General features: G+C 46.2%; 2 protein-coding genes and 1 non-coding gene across 3 annotated transcripts in view; all 3 read right to left on the bottom strand.

Moving 5' to 3' along the window:
- Positions 1-1,984: 1,984 nt before the first annotated feature.
- Positions 1,985-20,644, bottom strand: LOC135814649 (uncharacterized). Its single transcript, XM_065327806.1, has 19 exons — positions 19,914-20,644; positions 19,082-19,254; positions 18,742-18,819; positions 17,905-18,063; positions 17,566-17,697; positions 16,583-16,846; positions 15,665-15,877; positions 14,726-14,932; positions 11,840-14,062; positions 10,820-11,554; positions 9,316-10,512; positions 8,308-8,883; positions 7,609-7,680; positions 7,273-7,390; positions 6,753-6,864; positions 5,780-5,856; positions 5,074-5,171; positions 4,730-4,830; positions 1,985-3,069 (listed from the first exon to the last, which is right to left on the bottom strand). The coding sequence occupies exons 1-19, from the start codon at positions 20,341-20,343 to the stop codon at positions 2,961-2,963; spliced, it is 7,074 nt and encodes a 2,357-aa protein (XP_065183878.1). The 5' UTR covers positions 20,344-20,644; the 3' UTR covers positions 1,985-2,960.
- On the bottom strand, positions 14,218-14,289 carry Trnam-cau (transfer RNA methionine (anticodon CAU)). Its single transcript has one exon. It is a non-coding gene; the product is annotated as a tRNA-Met (tRNA).
- Positions 20,645-22,108: 1,464 nt separating the features above from the next.
- LOC135814646 (nuclear transcription factor Y subunit gamma-like) overlaps positions 22,109-26,462 on the bottom strand; it is a 20,761-nt gene continuing 16,407 nt past the window's right edge. The window contains exons 8-11 of the mRNA XM_065327804.1: positions 25,004-25,351; positions 24,221-24,310; positions 23,561-23,653; positions 22,109-22,757 (exon numbers count right to left, since the gene is read on the bottom strand). Coding sequence (XP_065183876.1) covers positions 22,716-22,757; positions 23,561-23,653; positions 24,221-24,310; positions 25,004-25,351 — 573 coding nt within the window. The 3' untranslated portion in view covers positions 22,109-22,715. The remainder of the gene's footprint in view (positions 22,758-23,560; positions 23,654-24,220; positions 24,311-25,003; positions 25,352-26,462) is intronic.

Genomic DNA, 26,462 nt, shown 5'->3' with positions numbered 1-26,462 from the left:
CGAACACAGTGTCCTCCACCTTGTTTCATGCTGTCAATCTAACAATATGCATGACTGTACCTGTACCTGTACTAGTACAATGTATCATGTATCATGTACATGACTGTACTCTGGGTAGAACATACATGTACAGTGTACAGCGTAATAAATGCACTGTACTGTAGCTGCACTGCAGCATGGAATTGAATCATGGGCAGAATCAAGGAAAACCTCATCAGTGTCAAGGAAACTGTTTGCCAGGGGTTGGCAAGCATGGTCAAGTTTGCGCCTCACTGCGCCTGGCGGGGGACTCACTTGATCGGATTTCTTCAAGCAGCACTGTAGTATGGGATATATACTATAAAGCACTATTTTCACGACTTTTCAGTCTTTTTGTATTGTCCGCAACCTCCAACGCAGCTCTCACATATAGCCATTCCTCAATCATGCGTCATTTGCCTCTGAAAACTCTGGGCCGCGATTTACTTTGGCCTGTTGCTACCAAGCGGCGAAATCAGCGAAATTTCCTTTATTACTACTCTCTTTTACATTTTTTCCCACTCTCCCACACACACACATGTGAGTCAATTCTGCCATCGTGAGTCCCATTCGGGACGGATACGAGAAAATTAATAATAATACCCTAAAATCAAATTTTCACCTAAGTCTTCGGGGTGCTGAGTCTAATGGTCTTGGCCCGAGGAAGCTGAGATGCTCCCTTCCTCCTTTATTCCCAATCGAACTCGCCACTTCCACCGAAACTGGGTGATTGCGCCCTACTAAATGGGGATTTGTATGCAAAATGTCACTAAAAGCACCATTAACGAAATTTTCGTCCTTAGGCCGAGTAAAAAAAATTACTAGATGATCGTCCTTTTTTTTGGAAAAATCGGGGAGGGCGGGAGGATTTTATTTTTATTTTTTTACTTTTTACCCTCTCATGCACACAGTGTACACAACAACATCAAGGTTTTTTTTCTCTTTTTTTCTTTTTTTTTCTTTTTTTCTTTTTCTTTCTTCAGCAGATCGATACTGACGTTGTGATATACTAGTAGTATGTGGTCCATATAGTAAAGAAAGTATTAAACAAAGCGTGCACATGTTTCCTGCATCCGCGATCGGTAAAAAACCAACGATTTCGGCAAAAACTCACGATTTAAAAAATAAAATATTTCTTGGGGCGCTGACAAAAACTGGGGCGGACGGGGACGATCATCTAGCTTTTTTTTTTACTTGGCCTTATAAAAAAAAGCACGGGTGACCGTGATTGGCTGCGGGCACGGTGACCAGGCGACTGGTGTACGCACGAGCACGTGACCGCTTACTCAACTGTATTCGATTAGTTATAAGGGCCGAACGCTGCATCGCAGCCTTTTCGGACCAAAACCAGTCGACTCAGCGTCCAAAAGGCTACAACGTATGGGCCAATTGCGGTCATCCGTGCTTTTATAAGAACGAAATGGCGCTTTTAGTGACATTTTGCATACAAATCCCCATCTAGTAGGGCGCAGTCATCCAGTTTCGGTGGAAGTGGCGAGTTTGATTGAGAATAAAGGAGGAAGGGAGCGTCTCAGCTTCCTCGGACCAAGAACATTCAACTCAGCACCCCGAAGACTACAACTGGTGAAAATCGCCAGCAAAAATTAGTTGATTTACAGTACAGGGCTGTGAAGGGGTATGCTGCCAAGACAATGGCTGTCAGGCTCAGCTACTTGAAAAACACATGGCAAACCTTCAGCCACACATATGCATGTACGCATGTACATGTATGCAAATTGCAAACACATGCAAACACACACGCACACATGCACACACCCACGCACACGCACGCACACACACACACACACACACACACACACATACGCACACACACACACACACACACACACACACACACACACACACACACACACACACACACACACACACACACACACACACACACACACACACACACACACACACACACACACACACACACACACACACACACTCAAGTAGAGTATTATGCAACAGAAAAAAGTGGCTATGCTAGGAAAGTGTGGACCAGCCAAGCACTCCCTGAACAACTACATAATAACACTGATACAAGAAAATAGACAAAAAGATGATAGAGAATATATTCTAGAAAGTCAGATGCCAGTAGCTCAGAGTTCATGGCTTTGCAGGAAACTGCAACTCAAAGAGATAATAATTAGAGCGTATTATGTGGATGTAGACGCCTTTCTCAACGCACACAGCATTGCGACACTGGCAATCATGATAGGAGCAAGTAGATGGAACAATGGTACTACTACGCACAGTAGAAAAGCAGACTTAGGAAAAAAATCCGAAAGATGTGCCACTGAATATTTTCAGTAGTCGGTGCTATAGAAAAGAACCGATAGCAGCAGTAGCTGCAGCTGATAAACTTCAAGATAGAACAATATGTGCATCGCATGACCCAGGACCAAGGCCGGGGAAATATGAAATATCTGAAAAAGACCTAAAAAACACAATGACTGAACAGTGACCAACACAACAAATCCAGCACAGCTAGAGCCTGTCCAAAGGGCAACGGACAGTGACGGACACAACAAATCCAGCACAGCTAGAGCCCGTCCAAAGGGCAACGGACAGTGACAGACACAACAAATCCAGCACAGCTAGAGCCCGTCCAAAGGGCAACGGACAGTGACAGACACACTACTGGACTATGTTGCTATATGTACAAGTACTGTATATGCATTGCTGTGTGCTTGGTAGACGTGAAGATCTTTATCTGCACAAAGTTACTTACTGTTCTCACCACTTCCTCTGGAAGCAGATGTTGATCCACTCGGAATGGTGCAGATGTTGATCCACTTGGAATGGTGCAGATGTTGATCCACTCGGAATGGTGCAGATGTTGATCCACTCGGAATGATGCAGATGTTGATCCACTCGGAATGATGCAGATGTTGATCCACTCGGAAGGATTCAAAAGATTTTCGGAAATGTTCTCATCGTGGCAGCATCACAGGATTGAATTGCACGGAGAAAAAGTAGGCAAGATTCTTCGCCTGTCGTTGGCTGATGAAGTTGAGGTGTTGGCGCAGGCAAGCAGGAGAGCTACAGGAATGTGTGTGTGGATGCATGAGAAACTGCAATGAGTGCACGGCAGTATTGAGCCCGAATTTTGCACCAGACAATCCATCCTTTGCCAATGGTAGCTCAAGTGTAGAGATGTGTATTTAGACATGTGCCGGACTAAAAAAATGAGCTGCACCCCCATGCCTATTCCACTCGTCATGCTGTCAATCAGTTTGATTTCAGAGAAAAGTATGCACTCGTCTTGCTGTATGTACAGCCAGACCTCTGTGATCCACCAACCATTGGCGCGGTGCGATCGATTTCTGGCAGAAGTTCCTCAAAAGAAATAGATGGTTACCAGTCGACTTTGCCGTGCGTTTATCCACCATTTGAAATCCTTCTCCAGCAGGTCGTTTCCAAAGCAAATGGTCAAAATACGTGTGCAGCAAGTTTGCTTATCCATCACCAATCAGCGAGGTACGAGTCCACGAGTTCACACCAGGAAGGTGTATACAATCTCCTGGCTCACACTACGGCACAAACACGTCTATTGCAAACGGCGTGGACTGGTAGACGACCTCAAATGCTATATTGTGCGTGTGAGAATATTTGGATGGTGCCGGATCAAGAGGACTCGCTGTCCCATACCCCAAGCCTGTACACCACCACACTCGCTGTACCATACCCCAAGTCTGTACACCACCACACTCGCTGTACCATACCCCAAGTCTGTACACCACCACACTCGCTGTACCATACCCCAAGTCTGTACACCACCACACTCGCTGTACCATACCCCAAGTCTGTACACCGCACACTCGCTGGGTTACATTCTGGGCTACTCTGAGTACTCCCACCAAGCAGCCAAATTTAGAGCTGGCCCACTACCCTGCAAAGAAAAAAGGCTGCATAATGGATTAATGGTAGGGCTGAAAGGAATATTCGAATTGTTCGAATATTCGAAATGTGCAGATCGGAAAAAGAATATTCTTCGTTAGAGTAGAATAAGAATGTTTGTAAATGTACAGAAACTCGCCTTTTTGATATCGAACAGGTTTATTTGGTGCAGAAGGTGGGTGAGATTGCCACCTTCCATGTGTTGTCATCAGCAAGACAAATGATAACATTGTCCTTCTCAAATGTCTCTCCTGTGATTGGGGTATACACCAGTTGATGGTCTATGGTTACCATGGATACAACTAGGTATCCATGGTTATTGTACGGTTTAGAATATTCGGAATATTCTTCGTTTCACACGTATTCGGAAAAAGAATATTCGTTCGCTTCATTGAGCATTCGTTTCAGCCTTAATTAATGGTATACATTCGTGTCGTTATTCAGCAAAATCTTGGATCGGAGACAACAGCTGTCTGGGTACTTCCTTGAAGCTTATGTTTGTAAAACTCTGATATCATAAGTTCATTACTACACACGCTATGTGGGCATGTACTGTGTTCTCCTGAGTACTATAAAGCAAGCTAGTTTCTCAACCAGACTTCTCCCTTCCATGTGTACCCTAAGAACTCTAATTGGTACACTCCACTCCTAATAGTACCAGTCTTACACACACACACACACACACACACACACACACACACACACATACACACACACACACACACACACACACACACACACACACACACACACACACACACACACACATGGTTGAAAGCCATCAAAACATAACTGCACATACCTGGCTGCATCGCATAGCTTAGCTATACTGCCAAAGACATGCTTGATCTGCATTGCCGTGGTCAGCGTGATTGCACTGATTGTGCATAACAATTCGACCATCTATAGTGCGCACACACACACACACACACACACACACACACACATCCTCAAAATCTGGATCACACAGAGCTCCATGGCAATGCTGCTCACTAATCATTAGTTATAGACAGCTGGCAGTAAATTAATGAGGAGTAAAGAGTATTCTCGATAGGAATAATCACTCAGTTCGCTAATACAGTAATACACATGCATGGCTCTACAATGATCAAGCAATCTGCTTTTTAAATACACAACAGAACCCACCTTATCACCGGGATAACGCTGCGGAGTAGCTACAATGGAGGCGTCATGATCGGTAGATTCTCTCTTGGCCAAGTCCACTAACACTGACACTGTGTCCTCTGCAAGTCAACAACAGAGATAGGTCTACTTGCAAGGTCTCAACCATCAACCATAATACAGTACTAGTAGCAGTAGTACTTAGCATGGTGTTCATGCTACAAGTACTAGGAATGTAAGGTACGTTAAGGGCCAAGGTGTCTACCACCACAACCACCTATACACGTACCACTACAGTTGTCAATACACTATAACGGTTAGCTAAGATCCTAAGACAATTTTCAGCAAAGATTAAGATGATTGGTGGCACCGTGGTCATATTCGTCTGATTCTCAAGACAGAGAGAGAGAGAGAGAGAGAGAGAGAGAGAGAGAGAGAGAGAGAGAGAGAGAGAGAGAGAGAGAGAGAGAGAGAAAAGAGAGAGATGCCAAACCATGGTACCTATCGAACACACATGCAAACAAGGACCAGCACTGCTTGAGAGTGACCAAGCTATCCTCCGGTGAGGCGAAACTTGCAAAGAAGCCAACGCTTGATCAAGCTCTCACCGAAGAACACAGATAATCATACTAACGGTATGTGCTGCATGCATGCATCCCGGACTAATCACATGTACAGTAAGTTATGCAAACATGACCCCAGAGCGAGTACTTCAAAGTCGCAATCTTACCGATTGTGCAACTCCACAAGAGAAGTACCCGTGAAGCCGAGATGATGTCACTGAGAAAATCCTCACAGCCGCTTGATCTGAGCAAAGCACATTGAACAGGGCATAGCACAATCACCCAGATATGGTGCCTTGTACTTCGAAGTATGATTATCAGAGAGACACACGAACAGTAGGGGGGGGGGGGGGGGGCAAAAGCTCTGAGACGTACAGTAATCCGGAACTACAGTATACTGTCTTCGCAGAACAAGATTGTAAATTTTACAAAATGCGAAACTCGGACACCGCCCTCCTGCTACATGTATGTAACTTATGCTATGCACTGAGTGAGAGGCTCGAAACACATGTATGTATGCTACACACTGAGAGAAATCAAACACATTGAGCACTCTGTGGACAGCAGGTAGGTTATCTACAGTGACAATGAAACAAGAAAGTCATAAATTCACTGCCACCTAGATATAGCAATCAAGTTGATCTATGACTTTTTTTTAAATGGAAGGCTCAAATCAAAACCCTTTTGCGTCCTTGACAAAAAAGGGAGACGAGAATTGATGACCTTTGAAGTTTGAACACCCTACAGTCTTGCATAAAAGGCTAAACACCTGTCTCGTGTAGCAGCCTGTTTCAAATACAAGCCTGAGTTTCCAGATGGACCGGTGCCATATAAGCCAGGTGTTAGTGTTGACATACATAGAAATACGTGCTTTGAATACAAGCCTGATCCGAATAGAAACCTAGCACCAACATCAGCTTCTACTGAAATAACCCTGGCCTTCATACGCAACAGTATCATCCCTTCCAGCTGATAACGTACTCAAGGAGGCTTGTGCAGTGCCATACGACTGATGGAGTGGCACACTTTGCAGAACTATGCCTTGGCCAGTGCATTGCGCGACTTAAAGTTCACATGGAGCATAATATTACAAGTACATGTCAAGGCATAAAACAAACTGCACAAGTGCTGGGGACGTACAGTAGGTCGGTGCCATTGCTGCTCTGTACAAGAACAGTGACCCTGGCAAAGTGTATGCGGTGCTGCTGTATACGCTGGCTGAGCTGACGTCGCCGATTCACAGATGACAAGTCTAATAAACACAAAGCAGGAACATAACATTGTGTGCCAGTGTACATAGTGCATACAGAGTTTGGGCTAAATTATGCTAACTACTGCTTGTAAAAAAACTCTTTGCGACTCACCTAATCTTAGCTAAGTGGCTTTGTTTTCCATGTGTGTGAAAGCTCTGCACCCAGCACAGTGACCACTATTCCAGAAACACTGTTACTGCTTTCTTCAACTTTCCAGGCATCTTCAAAAGTATATTCTTCTACTCTCAACCAGCAACAGCCACAGAAGCAGCAGCAACTACATGTTGGGGGCAAATATGGGGAGGGGGAGGCATTTTGATCCAGAAAGTGAATGCTGAATGGAAGGATACGAGTACAGAGATGGAACGTAGCAAGAGTAGACAAACTACTGTTGATGGTAGGCATACCTGCTGAAGTGACGCACTCCACTACCATCCGCTGACTGACAACAACACCAGTGTGCTGCAACTGACAGAAGTGACAAGTGACGATGTGTGAATGACGGTGCCGTAGACCGGACAGTATCTGTGGCAACAAGGACAGCAAAGAGAAACAACAATGAAGGAAAGAGCAAATGGCAGACCTACTGGACATGAAAATAAGTGGTAAGAAGATCAAAGTCTCAAAGTCACTCATGAATGCATCACACAGTACATATTCATCCAGAAACAACATGTTGGTACAAGCACATGCCTAGGAAACATGGAGAGTGCACACAATGCAACCATTACAAGTAGCATCACCTGCTGATACGGTGGGTAGTTGGTGCCGACGAGAATATGAAGATTCTGATCTGCTCCTCGCCTGGGCTCCATCTGCACATGATGAAAACAGGAACACGCAACAACGAAATTAAATAGTGCATGTGTGTTTGCTTTTCCCCTTCCTGATGATGTCATTACGGGTAAGCATACCACTACCAATGCACATTACATGTTGTATTGATTGCAGCAGCAGAGGTTTGCTTGTGCTCATAGTGGTGTCGTCATCTGTGGGTGGAGGAAATACACACGAATAACCAGTACTGTATACGAGTGTAGTAGATTGCAAGCCCTTTCTTATGATAACGCCATGACACAGGATGATAATCAATCTTCAAGATGCACATAGGCACCACCGGGAAACCGTGTACAATATACAATATGTAACTCCATGTTAGTCTGCTGTAGCATGGAGGAGTTGTATAGCCAGTGTGCACATGTCGGCTATGTAGAACACAGGAGCATCGTGTTACACGTACAAACGATGACTGTACTCTTACACAGTGCTGCTCCATAAAATCCGACTGTGTGCGTCAAGTACACATCGGGTGCTATGCAGCCCTGGACTGCGAACACTGCGCTGTGAAATGATGTTGGGTCCAAACGTGACTCACGAGATCAGAATACATCGAGCAGCACTGTATGAAGTTGACATGGGAGTACATTACACCAGTAACATACCTCCTTGCTAGTACTGCTCCCCATTGTTGAAGCTGAAGAAGGTTGGCTGACAGAAGAAGTAGTTTGTTTCCTCATCGCTGGCTGCCTATTGCCTGACATTGGCGTACTTGACTGCTCTCCAGTGAGGTCCACAGTGCGGCAAGTATCCATGTCAGAAACGGGTGTCAGTGCAACACATTCTAATCCGGAGGATTGCTTCTTGCCTACAGATGGCCGTTGCCCAGACACACTGGTCACATAGGCCTTAGGTGCTGCCGCTGGCCCAGTGTCCCCAGTGTAACTAGCCGATTGCTGACCTGAAGACCGCAGAATAGTCACTTTTTCTTGGGATGGGGTTTGTTTGCTGATCCCAGCACTCGGTACAGGCAACACAGCAGTCGCAGCAGTAGAAGCAGCAACTGCAGTCTTGTTAGATGCACTAGCATTAGTGTTACTCGATGCTATGGCTGTTAGGCTGTCAATGTCCTCCATAGAGATGTCATCAAGCCAATTACCACCGCCACCATTGCCACCACCACTGCCGCTGCCACTGCCAGGAACAACAGGACTACCATTTCCTGCCAGACCATTGGATTGCTAAGCAAGCGAAAAAAGAGCAGAAAATAATTATGTCTTTGGTGCAAGAAAACCAGAGCTCCTTATGGTTGCTACTCCTCACATAAGTTTGCATACAAACTGTGTAAGCCAGTGCAGAAAGAATTTGCAAAAAAAAGTCACACATGCATGTACTGCAACACACGCATTGCACCCCCCCCCCCACCCACCCACCCACCCACCCATGTATGCACACGTGCACAGGCACCCACCAACATGAATACAGTGCTGCTCAATGAAATCTGATCGTATGAGTCAAATATGCGCTGAGCACTTTGTAGCACCAGGACCTGCGAACACTGAGATGTGCACTGGTGCACGGCACAAACTTGACTCATGCGATCGGATTTCATTGTGTAGCACTGTACATACACAGTTTACACACGCTCAAACAAACAACGCAATTGTGCTCACCCTGCCCCTAGTTGACAGACTCAATCCTTTCCGGCCACTTGCAAGTAGTCTAGTAGATCCTGCAGCAGTGCTGTTGGCTGGTGACTGCTGATGTTGCTGTCGTTGACGTTTAGGGAACTTGACAAACTTCCCACCACTGTCACTGGTAAGTTTCGGCTGGCCAACAACATTGGACATGGACGCAAGCACACCAGGCTGCAGAGCGCCAACTGAAGGAGCTGGCATATCCATAGCTCTTGATTTCTCTACTTTCACCACACTGGAAGGAGCATTCAGGCGTGACATCAAGCGCATACCGCCAGGCTTGTTGATAGTAGACGGAACAAAGCCTCCACTCTCCGGTTCTTTCTTTACTGCTGCTGCCACAAAGCCTCCTCTCTCCGGTTCTTTCTTCACTCCAACTGAACGAGGTAGAGAAGATGAACGTGAACGTAGATCACTGGTCATAGTGGTGCACCTTTCCACAGACTCAGTAGAATTGCTACATTTGGTTATCTCATCTGAAGACGGCTTTCGAAAGCCATACCGCCCTACAGCATTGCCCACGCGGCACACGCTATGTGAACTCTCTGAGCTTGGCACAGGTTCCTTCACATCATCCTCTTCCATAGCATCTTGTTCTTGGAAACTTGCAGCGCTACTCTCACCGTCTTCACCGTCACAACCCACCTCCTCCTCATCGCCCTCATCACCCAGCGGATCACCATCCATCAGTTCACTATTATCAGAAGCAGACATCATGTCGTGCACCGCATTGTCTTCCTCCGCTTCATCTTCTTCGTCCGTAGAAACACTAGTAGACACTGAATCACCGTAGCCAAGAGCCTGTCTCAGGAACTGATGACGATGACTTACACGCAGTTTCATACCACCGTGTCGGCCATGGTCGTGACGCCGACCACCAAACAAAGCATTTCCATTCTGCGGGCTGCGCAAAGATTGCAAATAAACAGCGTGCATGTCCGTTGAGGATTTCTTTCGCTTCTCCTCGACTACAGGCTGTGAAGACAGCATCTGTGAAGAACCGTCATCAATGAAACTATCATTGATATCATAGTAGGTGTTGTTGACGTCTTCATCAGATGAGCACCCCTCGCCATCATCCACCTCTGCCTCACAATCCAGTAAGTGATGAGTGGCAACCCTGGTGCCTTTCTTACGTGATGATGCTGCTGCTGGCTGAATGATCTTCACATGCTAAGGCAGACACAGAGAGACATGCAGAGAACAGACAGGCAAAGAATAAAGAGACAAACAGACCAGCACACAAAACAGACACTCAATATAAAAACAAGATTGGGCACAATTTCATAGTTTGCACTCCTCCAACATTCTAGTAAAACATACTCGTAGTAGTACGTGAACATGAAAATATCATTCCTCCCAGCATTTCTTGTGCGCTCTTCAGGAACTGGAAACCGACTATAGATTAAAAAAATCTGCTGAAAACAGATACATGTATGTGTGGACAGATGGTGTAGGCAGTGCAGATAGTGTGGCTTACTTTGCTGTTAGTCTGTACAGTCGGCTTCTTTCTAGCCAGAAGCTTAGATGATGGTGCTTCAAAGTCACTATCCGTGCCGTCTGATTGAATACGAACGCGCTTGGACATGTCAGACTTCTTGGAAACTTTAGCAGGAGGAGATAGATCGCTCAAGTCGGCACTGGTGTCCGTCAAGATATTGGCCTTGCGCCGTACAGGGGCAAGTAGCGACTCATCAGTGGTTGTTGCATCAATGGCAGATCGTGTGCCTTTCAGCAAGCTGGTTTCCTCCGAACTGTCACTCTCACTATCAATGAGTGCTGCCCGTTTCAGAGTGTTTGGAAGACGACCATTTACTGTCACAGTAGTCGTAGAGGTGGTGGTGACAGGACGAGGAGCTGGCTGTGACGCAAGCCAGTCTGGCTGCGCACATCGCCGCCGCTTGCCCAGAACAGCTACCGGCGAGGAGTCTGACATTGAGGACTGCATAGAACACTGCGAGGCACCTGACAGCACGGCCTCTGGCTCGGGTGATCCGACGGCATCGTCAGCAAAAGTGTCGAACAGTTTCGGAGAAGTGATCCCAGTTTGACCGTTGGCACTTGGTAAACAAGGTGAAGTGATCACACTGCTACTGTTGTGACGGCTGCTGATGTTGCTGCTAGTGGTGAAGGCAGCTTTGCTAGAGGAAGAGCCTGTGGATGTTGTTGTTGTGGTCTTCGCTTTGCAAACTGGCGTCCTAGGAGATTCCTTCATCTGTTGAGGGAAACATTCAAGAAAAGAAGAGACAGATGGCAAACAATTGTCAGGGCATTCTCTAACAAGATGGCTCAATACTGAATACCAGTAAGCAGTAACACAGAATACTAGAGCATGGAGAAAATCCTTCCTATTCTGTCTGATAACAGATGTGACCAAAGCAAGGAAAGAACGGAGATCTCCCTTCTGATATACTAGTACTTATGCATCAAAAGCACACGTTGAGAGAACTTGACCATCGCAAACGAAATTCACTGGCAAACACCAACACTTCAAACTTACTTCTGGGCGTGATGGAGACACTCTCGATTCAGGTGGTTGGCAAAGAACAGAAGCACCACTATCTATCATTTCCAAGAGATTCTCATCAAAAGTCAGGTCAATGTCAAAGCCCTCACTGGTAGGTGAGGAGAGCACAGCCACTTGGTTGTTGCCATCATCGGCTCTGTCAGTGCTAACAGACTGCAAATTAGAAGCAGCAACACCTGCGACACCACCAGAACTGCATACTGGCACATCAAACTGTCCTGGGTCAGAGCCAGGAGACTCAACCAAAAAGTCTTCTTCCATGTTGAAGCCGCCCACTGCACGCTCAGCTGCACTGGTGTCAGTGTGGGGTCCAGACGTTACTGACAGTCGGAATGCTGCACCAACACATCCTTGGTTCGGTGCAGCCGTCGCTGCTTCTGCTTCTTCAATCAAGCGCATCTCTTCAGAGTCATCCTCTTCGAGATCAAGATCTAGCCAAGGTAGCATGCGACTAGATTCCTCCAATTGTCTCTGCTGCTGCTGCTGCTGCTGCTCCTTGTTGAGAGATGTAGCCGAGGCTAGTCGTTGCATGCGTCCAGTCCAGTCATCTGGCTGCACAATATCACCATCCTCAACACTATCACTCATACTCACCGAATAGCGCATGTCAGCATTACTATCCACCGGAGCAGCAGCAGCGGCGGTGGTAGCGGCCCCTGCAGCCCGTACTGGCGGCGGTGCAGTAGCACTAAGCAATGTGCAACTGGCATTGACAGGATTACCAGGCATATCCAATCTGCACTGTGCGTGATGCCGCTGCTCTGAGAGACTTTTAGCACATGAACCGTTGACTGGCGAGAAGAGAACGCTGGCCGTAGAGGGGTTCCTACTCGGAGGCGTACGGCTACTAGTATGCTCAAACAGGATGGGAGAAGCCAGGCCAGTATCAACACCTTCCAATGCAGCTTGGTAAGTGGCAGGGCTGAAGCTGTTACCAGCAAACGATGGTGTCAGCATTCTCTGCTTGGATGCAGGATGATGGGAAACAGGAGACCAGTCACGCTGGCAGGCTGACTTCTTCCTCGTTGAAGAACTACAACTAGCAATGTCTCGCTGTGGCAGGACAACTTTGCACGGTGTTGAGGAAGTCAAGGGCTTCACAGGTGACATGGCTTGGCCATAATCTTCCACCGCTGTTTCCCAAACCGGTCTGCAATCAAACTGGCTAGTGTTGCTTGTGTCGTTGCCAGGATGTTCCCATTCGTAGTCATGAAAAGGAGACTGAGGACCAGCATGGGGTGAAAATGCCTCTCGACACTCCGCCACGGGATCATTACACACAGCCTGCGATGAGAGATTGTCAAACAGGGACGATAAGCTAGGCGGGATGGGCACAAGGTCCGACTGTTCTGCAACATCTGCTGCATCTTGATCGACATAGGCAATGTCACAACGCTCATCGCCCATGTGTCCTACTGCATCATCTGCCAGTGGATCGTTTGCATGCGACAACATAGGATCCACCAAAGCAGCAGCAGCGCCGGCTGTATCTGAGACAGTAGGTAACTCGCATGCACTGTTGGAAAAGTCATCACAGCTATTGATAAGCTCTACATAAGCCAGGGTACGTTCGGAATGCTCCACTCGGTGCACACTAGTCAGTAGACGCTGATCATCTAGACAGGATGCCGTTGACTGGGGTAGCTGCATGACCTGGCCTTCACCACCATCTAACTGTCTCAAACGAGGGGAGCGGAATGCAGGCGGTCGGAAGAATTTATGAATACAGTCGATGACAGCACACTCCTCTTCACAAGACAGTGGCGCTGGACCAGCATGCTTTCTGCTCATGGATCCAGTGTGATTGAGAAAACTGCCACTGCTGGCTGAATCAGAGGGTAGCGCTACTGCTGCTGCTGCTACTGCTGCTGATTGAGATGTGGCATACTGGAATAGAGGTGATGACATTGCCGATGCTGATGATGCAGCCAGAGAGGAGCGTTGCTGCTTGCCAGTCCCACGCTTCCTCTCTTTGGCCGCCGGTGTCTTCTTTGCAGGAGTGATGCCGGCACTGCCTGCAGTCGTGGTCACTGGTTTCTGTGATAGCTGCTCTTTGTCCATAGGCATCATCAGTGGCTCGGGATGAACAGACGAGGGCACCATGCGCGGGCTGGAGGAATAATAAGCCAGGCGATTAGCATGGTTAAAGATCTCCTTTGCCAACTTCTTTTGCTTGTCACATGCCTTGGCCATTAACTGCACAACCCATCAACAGAAGAACATAGAAGCGCACAAAACAAATGCAGAACAAAATTAGAATAATGATGACGGCGGATCAAGTGCAAATGGAAGCAAAAATGCAATGACACGAAAGAAAAAAAGAAGAAAAAAATGAAAAAAGAAGAAAAACGTAGCAGAGGATGGTTTCGATCCATCGACCTCTGGGTTATGGGCCCAGCACGCTTCCGCTGCGCCACTCTGCTCCTTCTCATTGCTCGTACGCCAGACTTTATTCAAATAAATTGCAAAGTGTGTACACCAACTCTGATGGTGCCCCGGTGAAGGACCCAGGCCACGTTCATAGTAAGTTTGCCATTCCACATCCGCGATCGCATTCCAACGAAGGCATGCAAGGGCATTCCAACGAAGGCATGCAAGGTACATGTACATAACGACGGTACTTCAAGGTAGCACACCATGCACAAGCCCATGCGCACAGCTGCTTACTCTGGGTTATGGGCTCTTGCGACAACAATGCAATACAATGAGCAGCATGAACTCCTAACCCCTTGTGGCTTTCATGTGTTCTTGATGGAATGAGAGGGTGATAACATTGATGGGCTACAGTAGCACGGTCACATACAACCAGTGAGATAACGTGAAGGCAACGATTTGCAGGCAGCACAATTTCAACTTTACCTTGTCCTCTATCCCTGGAACAAGCAGCACCACAACCTTTCCAGTTCGCTTGCGACCAGTTCGTCCCATGCGCTGTACCATTCGTAGTGAAGATTGCTGCACGTCAAAACACACGATCAGGTCTACTGACCCGATGTCCAGGCCTTCCTCTGCTACAGATGTTGCTACGAGAGTGTTGACACGGCCCGTGCGGAAATGGTCTAGCACCTACAGTAACACACACCCATCGACAGAGAGAGAGAGAGAGAGCGAGAGAGAGAGAGAGAGAGAGAGAGAGAGAGAGAGAGAGAGAGAGAGAGAGAGAGAGAGAGAGAGAGAGAGAGAGAGAGAGAGAGAGAGACAGAGAGAGAGAGACAGAGAGAGAGAGAGATAGTAACCGACACACATGCCGCACTGCACACAATAAGAAATAGCAACCGACACACATGCCGCACTGCACACAATGAGAAAAAATCCACAGTCCGCGTTCACCACGTAGGGACGCCACCACCCTCTGTGGATCAATGAGAACCAGCAACCAAAACACATGGAGAGGGGATTGCTGGAAGAAGGGCAAATAAAAAATCTACATCAAGTACTACTTCAAGTATGTACTAGTAATGTTCAGGGTGCTAACTACTAAGTCAAACGCTCTTGGTTTAAGGGCACCATGATACAACACTGGGCTCCAAAATACACTACTGTGCACTAAAAGTTGGAAACATATTTGAATGCTTTTCAAATGGAATCAAATTTGATCGGGAATAGCTGGCGCACAATGTGCCACGGTCTCCTAGAACCGAAACAGTGTGGCTATCTCTAGATGATAAAACATAGAAAGAGAGTGTCACCGTTGTTGATGAAATTGCTTCCTCCGGCCGTGAATATATTGAGAAGCTCTCCAAGCCAGGGATAGAACCTGTGCAAGAATTTTTTTTTAAAGTGTGACACACCACTGACCTTTTGTTGTTCTTTTTGCGTCAGTCCCTTGCCTTGGTTCGAAGTGACTTCACTGTTGGAGCCAGAATTACTTTGACCAACAAATTCAGCAATCGACACCAATGGCGACGTAGCACGTAGCGTGGCGGCTATCTCCTCCACGGACACACGGAACTGTGAGAAGATGATTACTCTCGTAGACTCGCCATGCTCACGGAAGTGAGCATTCACAACCTATATTTCAATGAACCACATCAAAAACAAAACAAAAAAGATGGTTTGTGACATGGATCGAACACTCAGATTAGCTACAGATGGCAGACATAGCAAGACGGTATTGATCAGACACTACTGTGCGAATCATGAAGTGACTCTCAGTGTTGTCGGGGTCTCCACTCCACTGAGTATATGTACTTGTCGGGGTCTCCACTCCACTGAGTATATGTACTTGTCGGGGTCTCCACTCCACTGAGTATAATTATGTACTTGTCGGGGTCTCCACTCCACTGAGTACATGTACTTGCTGGGGTCTCCACTCCACTGAGTATATGTACTTGCCGGGGTCTCCACTCCACTGAGTATATGTACTTGTCGGGGTCTCCACTCCACTGAGTATATGTACTTGCCGGGGTCTCCACTCCACTGAGTATATGCATGACTACTCCAGACACCATAATATAAATATGTATAGCTCTATGAGTACATCATCATGTAACATGACTGCCAAGAACACGACTGCCAAGCGTACTTGTACGGTAGTATCAGGGCCATCGGAAGGTATTTTTGGATGTTACAGTCAGCCATCGGAGGTACCCCTTAGCGGAATCATCGCTTTCACTAATTTATAGAGGTAGCTGGGGCAAAAGTGGTAAGGTCAATACTGCAGTGTCCAAATGCTTCTTACGTAACTGAGTTCTAAACACAACAACATACACTAACCTCCTTCAAGACAGCCATTTTAGGATGGCTTATGGCTGAGGGCTGGCCAGGCAATCGATCAGCAGATGAAAAGTGGCTCTCCAACTGGGAGAAGATACGGCGTATTCCGGTGACAGACATCTGAGGTGCACGCTGGCTGCTGGCAGTGACCAGAGTTTGGTACAAGCACCACAGGCCGTGTGTTTGAAGGATTTCAAAGGAGTGAGCAAGACTAAGTGCCATGGCGTAGTCCTTGTCAACGCTGTTCATAGCTGCGGCATTTTGCTGTGCACACATGAACAACAATAACAAAACACACACATACATACACACACACACACACACACACACACAACCATGCCACTGAGCCACAGCTCATCAAATGAACTGCAACCATAATGTTCGATCATCATGATTACAGTGCTCTTCACATGTTCTGGTCCAGTGAGGATGACATGTCTGGTCTAGTCCATTAGACAAACACAGAGTGACGGCTTGGCTATCATTGGCAGTAATACAACTAGACATTTGCCAACTGACAAGCACGCTTTATTTCATTGCATGTACAAGTACAATAAACACCGTGCACTGATTTCAGGTTTAGAGCTTTTAGGCATTATCGATCTTCAGAAATAAACTTGAAGTAAACACCAAATCAACTCACACAAAGCAATGATGTTGCTTATTTCAAAACACTCAGTCAAGTGTCATGAAAAACTCCCAAATGCTGTTCCTCCAGTTCTCATCACTCAGACAATGTTCTTGATAGTTGCCTGAGTGAGATGAAAATAGCAACGCTGTTGCTGTGTGCGATTACATCTCCTAAATCACTACTCAAAAGAAAATACTTCATTCTACACCAGAACTGAACTGATCAAATGTTGTACAGTACTAGAAAAGTACAAAAGGAAGAATGCCGGCAAAATAGATGAGCGTGTGAAAAAGAGGATAAACATGAACAAGCATAGCCATGAAATGCGTCCAAAGTGCTAGCCAATACTCACATTGAACTGACGTCCGGCCTGGAACTTCTTCTTGGCAACAATGAGAACGTTTCGCAGATTAGTCGGCTGCTCCATGTTGGATATCCACAAGTTGCCATCAGATCGCAAACGCTGAAGAAGTGGGGTTAACAACTAGCCATGCAAGGAACACAGGCACCGGAAATGACAAGAGCACAGTGTATCGAGTTACCATCAAGAGCAGGACAGGATTTGCAAGAGTGGTAAAGAGGAAGCAAAACAAAGCCAAAAAGAATACATCAAAATCACAGGGATAAGTCCACCAAGCAACAGCCAACGACCCAGAAAAGGACCTCCAAGATCACATTTTCAGCTGCTTACTTTCAAGTATTCTGCTTTCATTCGATCAATTTCATCATTGAGTGACACCTTCATCTGCTCAACGGACCTGTCTTGTGCGTATTGTCGGACATCGGCGCTATCCTCTGTACGTAGCTCCACACGGGATATCAGCAGGTTCTCCACTACTTGTTGAACGCCCTGAAAGCACACACACACACACACACACACACACACACACACACACGCACGCACGCACACACACACCTTTTGACCTTTGACCTTTTGATGCCCATCGCCGGAGGCGATGATAGCAATGCTACGGCAGAAGCCATAGCAACTTGTGCTGGGATTGCACCATTCACACACACACACACACACACACACACACACACACACACACACACACACACACACACACACACACACACACACACACACACACACATACACACACAAGTGCACATGCACATGCACAAGCACATAAAGTTGTACTAGTAATTCAGAGGTAGTGAAACACAAAGTGTTCTTTATTTCATGAAACATTGACAATGATAGCATGACTGGCTTTCCTAGTGAGCAGTACGAACGCTTCGGACTGAAAACGTCTTTTGAGATTTGAAGAGAGTAAATCCCGATTCAGACACTTGACTTCTGCTCTGATAAAACGCCCCCGCACAATCAACACAGCAACAGAAAGAGCTAGATAAATCTTCCATTTGCCATAATTGGTGAAGTAAAGCTTGCATCGCTGGCTACAAGCGAGGGTCCCTGGTTCGAGTCCTGGTGGTGACAGTCAATTTTTTCTTCAGACTTTTCCCGTTTGTCTCTTTCCCTCAAACCAGTTAAAGCTTAGTTAGTTTGCAATAGCAATGATACCTGCATGTTTTCTCCAGGCGTTGCACTCAGTCCAAGAACACGAATATTTTTGCTGGTCTTGTGCAGCTCCCGTACCACCTAGAGCAGCAACAGCAAGAGCAGCAGCAGCAGCACCAGAACCAGCAGCAGCAGCAAGAGCAGCAGATGTAGACATTATACCAAGTAGTCACATATTAGAAAACGTGTTTGACACAACATTGGAGGACTACTCAGCTGTAAGAATGAAAGTACATTCTTACACGCCAAGTAATTGCTGAGAGTAGGTGCTGGCTTGACCAGGCTCTGCAGCAGGGGTGGCATACCCGCATCCTGGATAGCAGTGTTTAGGCAATAGCCTTACCTCGACATAGGAATGCCTGCCTTGAGCACGATGTGCTTCATCCACTACGACCAGACATATGTCCCCAGCAGGGCAAATGCCTCGATGCAAGTCATTCTGAACTACTTGAGGTGTAAGGAAGAAAATGCGCTTCTCTTTCCACAGCGATGTCCGCTGCTTGGGAAGTGACGACCCTGAGGTACACAGTAAGCAGTTCCATTTAAGCACACACAGCTATTACAGTAAACCCTCACAATAACATACCTCCAAGGGCTGTAGATGTCTGCAATATGTGATGTATTTGGCCGAGGTACTCTATATCCGGCATCAAATGACTGGTGCAGTACAATGCAGGGCTGGGCACTCAAAAATAGTCCATGTAGTATGTTCACATCTCATGGTATGATATTACTACAGGATAAATTATATCCTGGATACTATGAACTGAAGTTCCAATATATTACGGGTGTGTGCAGCATTCCTATGAACCCCATCTGTATACTTGTACTGATGCCATAGGTTCATAGTAATGGTCTCTGTGCAGAAAAAGTATATATTATGAATACTAATCCTGAGGTGGAGAAAGAGAAAGAAAGAAAGAAAGAAAGAAAGAGAGAGAGAGAGAGAGAGAGAGAGAGAGAGAGAGAGAGAGAGAGAGAGAGAGAGAGAGAGAGAGAGAGAGAGAGAGAGAGAGAGAGAGAGATACAGACACACACACACACACACACACACATCAGATAGATGTCTGCCTGCATCTGTCCGTCGCTATGTCTGTACTTGAATAATTGGCCAGTATTTGATTGATGAAGGATGGATAGCAATACTAGGTTTCACGAACTAAGTGTGCACATACCTGTCACGGTACAGCAGTGACTTGTTGGAAGACGCATGATATTACAACACGCATCAATCTGCTGTGCAACCAATGGCTTGGTGGGTGCCATGAATAAAATCTTCTTGGATGGATACCATCTCTGAAAGTTATAGATTACAACAGCTGCTATCAAAGTCTTGCCCAGACCAGTTGGCAGTGCCACTAATGTGTTACTGAATAACGCTGTCCTCGTGATGTCCAACTGGTACTGACGTACAGGCAAATTAGTAGGATACACCCAGCGTGTTCCCGATTCAAGATCAAATCCAGGACATTCATTCTCAGCAGATTGAAGAGCTTCTAATAACTGGACATCATCGAACTCATCGAAATCTGGAGCAGGTGGTTTGGTGGAAGTTGAGGAGGGATTACTATGGGGCTTCAGCCATTTGTCTAATGTCGCTGACATGGTCTTTGTTTACACTCCAGGAGCAGATTCCCTCATGCCCCAGAGAAAAAAATTGATAAACTCTCTTCTGACTACCATACTTCATCCTTGGAGTAAAATGACAAAATTTACCCAGAGACCATTCTCATGGACTTCTATCAGGTGCGCAGCATTTCGAATAACACCATCAGCCCGTCACTAGAAAGCAGCCCGATATGATAGCTTCGTCCAAACAAGTAAAATGGGATGGATGGACTTCAAACAACAAAAATATGTTTGTCGTTTCAAGAATGTCACCAGTGCAGTGAATCAAACAGAGAGGAAGCTCGTTGGAAGCTCACACAACATGAAACATGCTCCTGGCCTGTTCAAACCCTGGCGCCGTTTTTGCACCATTTCTTCTTTTTTCACAAACGCGACGTCACAATAATAATGATCAAAAACTACATGACATCATAATCATACCATACAGTACAGGGAGTAGTATTATACTACTCCCTGCTACCACAATTGTACACGAGTTGCTCGAGCATGCATGGTTTATCAGCGCTGCAGCATATCATGACCATAATGACTACCGGTATGTTGCTTGCATCAAGACTCAAGAGTCCACCATTATACTTTATATTATCATGATTATGGACTCTTGGCATAATGTATACCTTTTCATCATGCACTGTGACACCAAAACTGCAAAAGGCGAGATACAATACAATGAATACTACTACAGTCAGACCTCACTTATTCGGTCCTCTTTTATCCGTATCCCTCGTCATCCGGCCGGAAAAAATCGATGGTTTTCGATTTTAACAGAATATGTCATGTCATGCATACAGGCAGTATATGTGATTTGGCGAAGTTGTGGCACAGTGCTGCACTTGCACTGCCACTAGCGACTCACGCCGCATACTAGCACATACATGTACATGTACATGTAGCTCCCAGAAGCTGTTCCGCTGTATACCGTACTTAGCACCCATGAGCGGTTCCGCTGACTCACCCCATGAAATCATTCACAGCCTCAACAGCCGGGGTAGAACCTAGTAGTGTATAAAAGATACTACCGGTAGACCGTAGCATTAGTACTATGTACTGGTATGTGTGATTCATCTTCTACCTGCAGTCACCATCAGCAAGTACAGTTGCGGTCAAAGAAATCCGACCCAGAAGTCAAAAGAAGCGCCACATTTCCATTTCAACTACGTCATGACCACATCATACACAGTCCACAAAAAAACATCCGAGGGCTGCAGTGGCTGCATCAGTGAGCCTTGGCGTTGCTTTCGGCAAGTACGTGGATCAGATTTCTTTGGCCACAACCAGGGAGTCGTGCTCCCTGACCGCAACAGTGCTACGGGGCATCTGGCATCGACAGGATATTGTGTGTGTGTGTGTGTGTGTGTGTGTAGTGCCAGGTTTTTCTTGCAAACATTGTGATCATAAAACTCGTAAGGGTGTCAACCAAAAATGGATCAAAAATGTTGACACCATGGCCTGCGCGTACAAGCATGTAAACATGTGCAAACCATGCACAATCCATATGTGCAAACGCACGCACAGTGACTTGAGCAGCAGCCTGACTGCGAGAGGGGTGACGTCATCTGCTCCACCCAGATGAAAGTCAGAACCAGCAGACCGCAGTTCCAGTTTGGCAAGCACCTCCAAGCACTTACACAAAACAAACACATACGCACCCGCGCGAGCACGCACACACACACGCACCACGCACACATACCACCCCCCCCCCCCCACACACATATGCATGGCCACTGCACAAGGCCTCGGATGAAGTGCTAAAAAGATGGATGGAAAGGATGTCTGGCATAAAAATCCGGGCTGACTGGACAACAAAGAAACAATAACTAAAATACAACGTGATGAAAACCTACTTCCTGGTATTAAAGCGCTAGAATATACACTTTGAAAGAGCATTGCAGATAATCCGTAAATACCATCGAATAATGCACATGTACTAAACAAGGATCAATAATCGACATAATTGATAAACTAAACATGGAGGTTGACAAGATAGGTACTTTGAAAGGTAGAACATACTTGCTCTTACACGTGGGTTAAAACATGCCATAAAACACCTGAAGAGAAAAGGCTTGGCCTACTAAGTTTGATGAGAGTCTCTATATCGGATTACTTGTGGGAATAATTTACGGAGCTTCTGTACATGGATGAGAAGGATTCAACATGCACTCACAGCGAATGAAGTTGTGAAGTTGTGAAGGTGTCATGCAGATCTATGCCATATGCCAGCCATGCCAACCAATACGTCATGCTACTGTTTTATCATAGATACATACAGCCGGAACCAGGATCACACAGCCCTAGTCAACAATGAGCATTGTGGTGCACACGTGTGTTTGCAGCAGCGACACAACACGTCATGTTTTCTTGAACGGACTATAGGATAAACTAGAGAACATCTACAGGCAGAAACAAGCCATACAAGACATTTCTTAGACAACGGGGGACCCATACGGCACACAACTATCAGAGTTGCTGGACACCAGAAAGTGTGTCCAGTTTAGAATTGTTGCCATCTCAGCTTAGTGCCCACTTTGATAGGGTGACCACCTATGCCAAAGGACCACAAGAACCGTAGTCCATTCGCCAGATCGGGGCCCCTGAGACACGTGTCTGAAACAATACTTTTTGCACAGATCTTCATCAATTCTCACCGTATTCACTTCATCTTTATAATAGGCTTTTTCATCACGATCTTGAATAAGAATGATGTGAGCCTGCGAAAAACCTTTGGGCCCCGGTTTGGTGAACGGACTATAGGACGTGTGGGAGTCCTTTCAGCCGCCAGCCACCTTTGACAGGCCTCTTCGGAAATCCATTGTGCTCATAAAACCTGATTCCTATTTCTACATTTCACATTGCACACCATTCAAATAATGCCACAGAAATGGACCCTTATCGATGGGGCAAATTATGTGAATGTCATATTTACGTGGACTTTTCCCCGCCTAACACTAGGAAGTCAGCAATAGATGCTATGTTATGATGTAGTAGTGCATACAACTTGAACTCTCGTCCCCTCGTTTGAGACTCTTCACGAGAGAGTCATCCCTGTCTTAGAGGATGGGTGGGTGGGGGTGGGTGGGGGGGGGGGGAGAGAGAGAGAGAGAGAGAGAGAGAGAGAGAGATACAGAGATACATGCGCTGGCATATCGTAGAGGGAGTTTTGTCAAACAGCTAGATACGGTGTGAAGTAACTCACCCCAAAGTCAGCTGTATCGGCATTGGCTGCAGTCGCTGAGCGAGTTGCAGAAGACGTGATTTGGTGGACAAAGTGAGCACCAGCGGACTGCGGCTGAGAGAGATGAGATGATGTTCACACAAATACAGGTACAGTCAAAAGGAGAACAGAAACACAGGAGATACTAGATGCATTGACAAAAAGACAATACGAATATATAAAGTGGCATATTTTGAAACCCTCCTTGGTGTGAGGAAAAGATGCGAACGGGAAAAGTCTGAAGAAAAAATTGACTGTCACCACCAGCACTCAACTCAGGGACCTTCGGTTGAGGCCAGCAATGCTCTAACCACTGAGCTATGGTGTAGCTGTGCTGTCATCCAAGCAGAGAGACAGGTTGAAACCTATCGCATTTCCTTGTCGAACAGAAATAAAATCGTAAGCAGAGATTCTGCATCAGAAGCACAACCATTATACACCCCCATTAAAGAAACGTTCACGATTTTCGCGATGGGGTGAAATCGCGAAAGTAAGTGGGCGTGAAACGCGAACCTGTAGACTTGAGTCAATCATCAAATTGACTCCAATCGCAAACGTTTGCAGGTGCAAAATGGTCGGTCATCGCAATTCGCGAACTAAAAACAGGCGCAAACGATTCCGGGTTTGCAATAGATTACTTACAGCAGTTGTAGTACGGTCTGGTGAATCATCATCACCGACCACATCCAAGATTGGCGTGGGCGGTTTCGCTGCAGATGAAGAATAGAACTCCTACCAGCACACAGGAAATAAAATGACAACATAAACGCATGTATTAGTCACCTTCAACTCCAAATTCTAAATTATAATTTTCTCTAGCTCCGTATTATCCACTGATGATTGGAACACGAAAATCTATTCTGGAAGAATACACCTAAGCTCCAAACTAGGTCACATGTTGTGCGTGAAAATAGCTTGCTTTAAAATTCACTTGCATGTCTTCAGTGACTCTCCAGAGTCTTCACTCAGTTATAGAATACACACTCACACCCAGTAGAACAAAACCGGTACGTGACAAGGAATCATAGCATCTAGGGCAACAGCATGAGATCACGGTAACCAAAACAATGTGAGTGTCGGCCATGAATTCAGAAATTCGACATGACCCACGCCTTATGCAGCACGCGATCACCATCCACATCACAACCTGCTGTTTCCAAGCGCAGGAACATGTGTCCACAGATCATGGCAACAATATGGATCTGTGGGCAGGTTATTCACTTCTTTGAGCCAGGGAGTCGTAAAATACTGGTATTTTTTACGACTGCCTGCTTTCAACATTGAAATGAATGCACACACACACACACACACATTGCACGCAACGAAAAAGTATACCCGGGCCAATGCAAGCAATCCATGCCCTAAATGATGGGAAGGCAGGGTCTGGGTATCACTTGCCACCACAATTTCACTGCTCACCCTTACCTGTTCTGAGGAAAGGGGCACTGAAGGATGAGAAGCCGATGCAACACCTTCCTGAAAAGACTGGGCAACCTCCTGGTCTTCATCCTGCAGAGATTGTGCATGCTGTTGCTGCTGTTGATGCTGTGTGGCGAGCTGCTGCTGCTGCTGACGCTGGTGCAGATTTTGCTGCTGTGTCATGGCTGTGATGGAGCTCAGTGTCTGCAGGCTCTGAAGCAGCTGTGATATGGCAGCTGGATCTAGTTGGGCAGCATCCGAGCCTGCACCTGCCTGGCCATGAGGATTGTACTGCTGCTGTAACGCTTGAAGTGTCTGCAGATAGCATGCAAACGCACCTTCTGCAGATTGATCCTGCGGCGAGCATAAGCATACAAGAAAGAAAAACAGTAAACAGTATATAGTATGTAGATCAGTAGTGATCAGTAGTGATCAGTAGTGATCAGTAGATCAGTAGTGATCAGTAGTGGAAGACGCATGCGCCAATCTGGACAATATAACAATGGCTCAAAGACCTTAACCATCCATTACTTCTCTTGATATACTTGTACTCTTCTCGGATTGCATTCTCTCTTTCTTTCTCTCTTTCTTGCTTTCGCTCTTCAATTACTTGTGTGCTTACCGTGGAATTGTTTTCTGCCTGTAAAAGTGGTTTGGTCAGTAGAAGACACATAGTACAGTGTATGTACTGTATACGTATAACGGAGGATCTAGGAAATAGATGGAAAACACAGTCGTTTGAAGGGCTACCGACCTCCCACCTGGGTACCCCCCCCCCCCCCTTGGAGGGAGATCTCCCGAAAAAGAAAAAAAATGAACTTGGCAGCTCTGCGCGACACGAATATGAAGGTGGATCACACGGCAGCAGGCGGCAGACGCGTCAGCAAATTGCATTCGCCAAGCATCAGCGCTGGGTCATGGTAAAGTGATCATTATAGTTCATTCTGTGGTTCACACTGTAAGCTGTATACCACATCTTGCCCTTCAACTTTGCAGTTTTCACCCCACTTCATGTACACATTATTGGATACTACAGTGCATTTCAAAACTATAGACGCGTAGGGTTTTTGAAATATTTCAAATTTGGCTGGAACTTTTCGAGAATAGTTTTCGGAATATTGCTCAGGATCGCTCCACAATTACTCTCATATAGTTTCTAAAGGATTGGATAACAGACGCCCAATTTGGAAAAATTTATGCACAAAGTGATCACAGATTTTATATGGTATAGATGCTGGCATAACGGTTTTTGCCTAGGTACGCGTCTATAGTTTTGAAATGGACTGTAGACTGTAATTTGTTGTACCATGCAACTCACTGTGGCACTAACGACTATCAGCCTGCATACCGTAATCTCGCGCACATAAGACCATGGTCTTATAATCGAAAAGTCGGTGTTTTCGGTCCTTTCACAAGTGCATTTTCGTTCGATTATAAGACCATGGTCTTGTATGTGAGAGACAAA

The sequence above is a fragment of the Sycon ciliatum genome, chromosome 4 (assembly GCF_964019385.1).
Source record: "Sycon ciliatum chromosome 4, ocSycCili1.1, whole genome shotgun sequence".
In the NCBI taxonomy this organism is placed as follows: Eukaryota; Metazoa; Porifera; class Calcarea; order Leucosolenida; family Sycettidae; genus Sycon; species Sycon ciliatum.
This window is presented reverse-complemented; position numbering and strand designations above follow the sequence as displayed.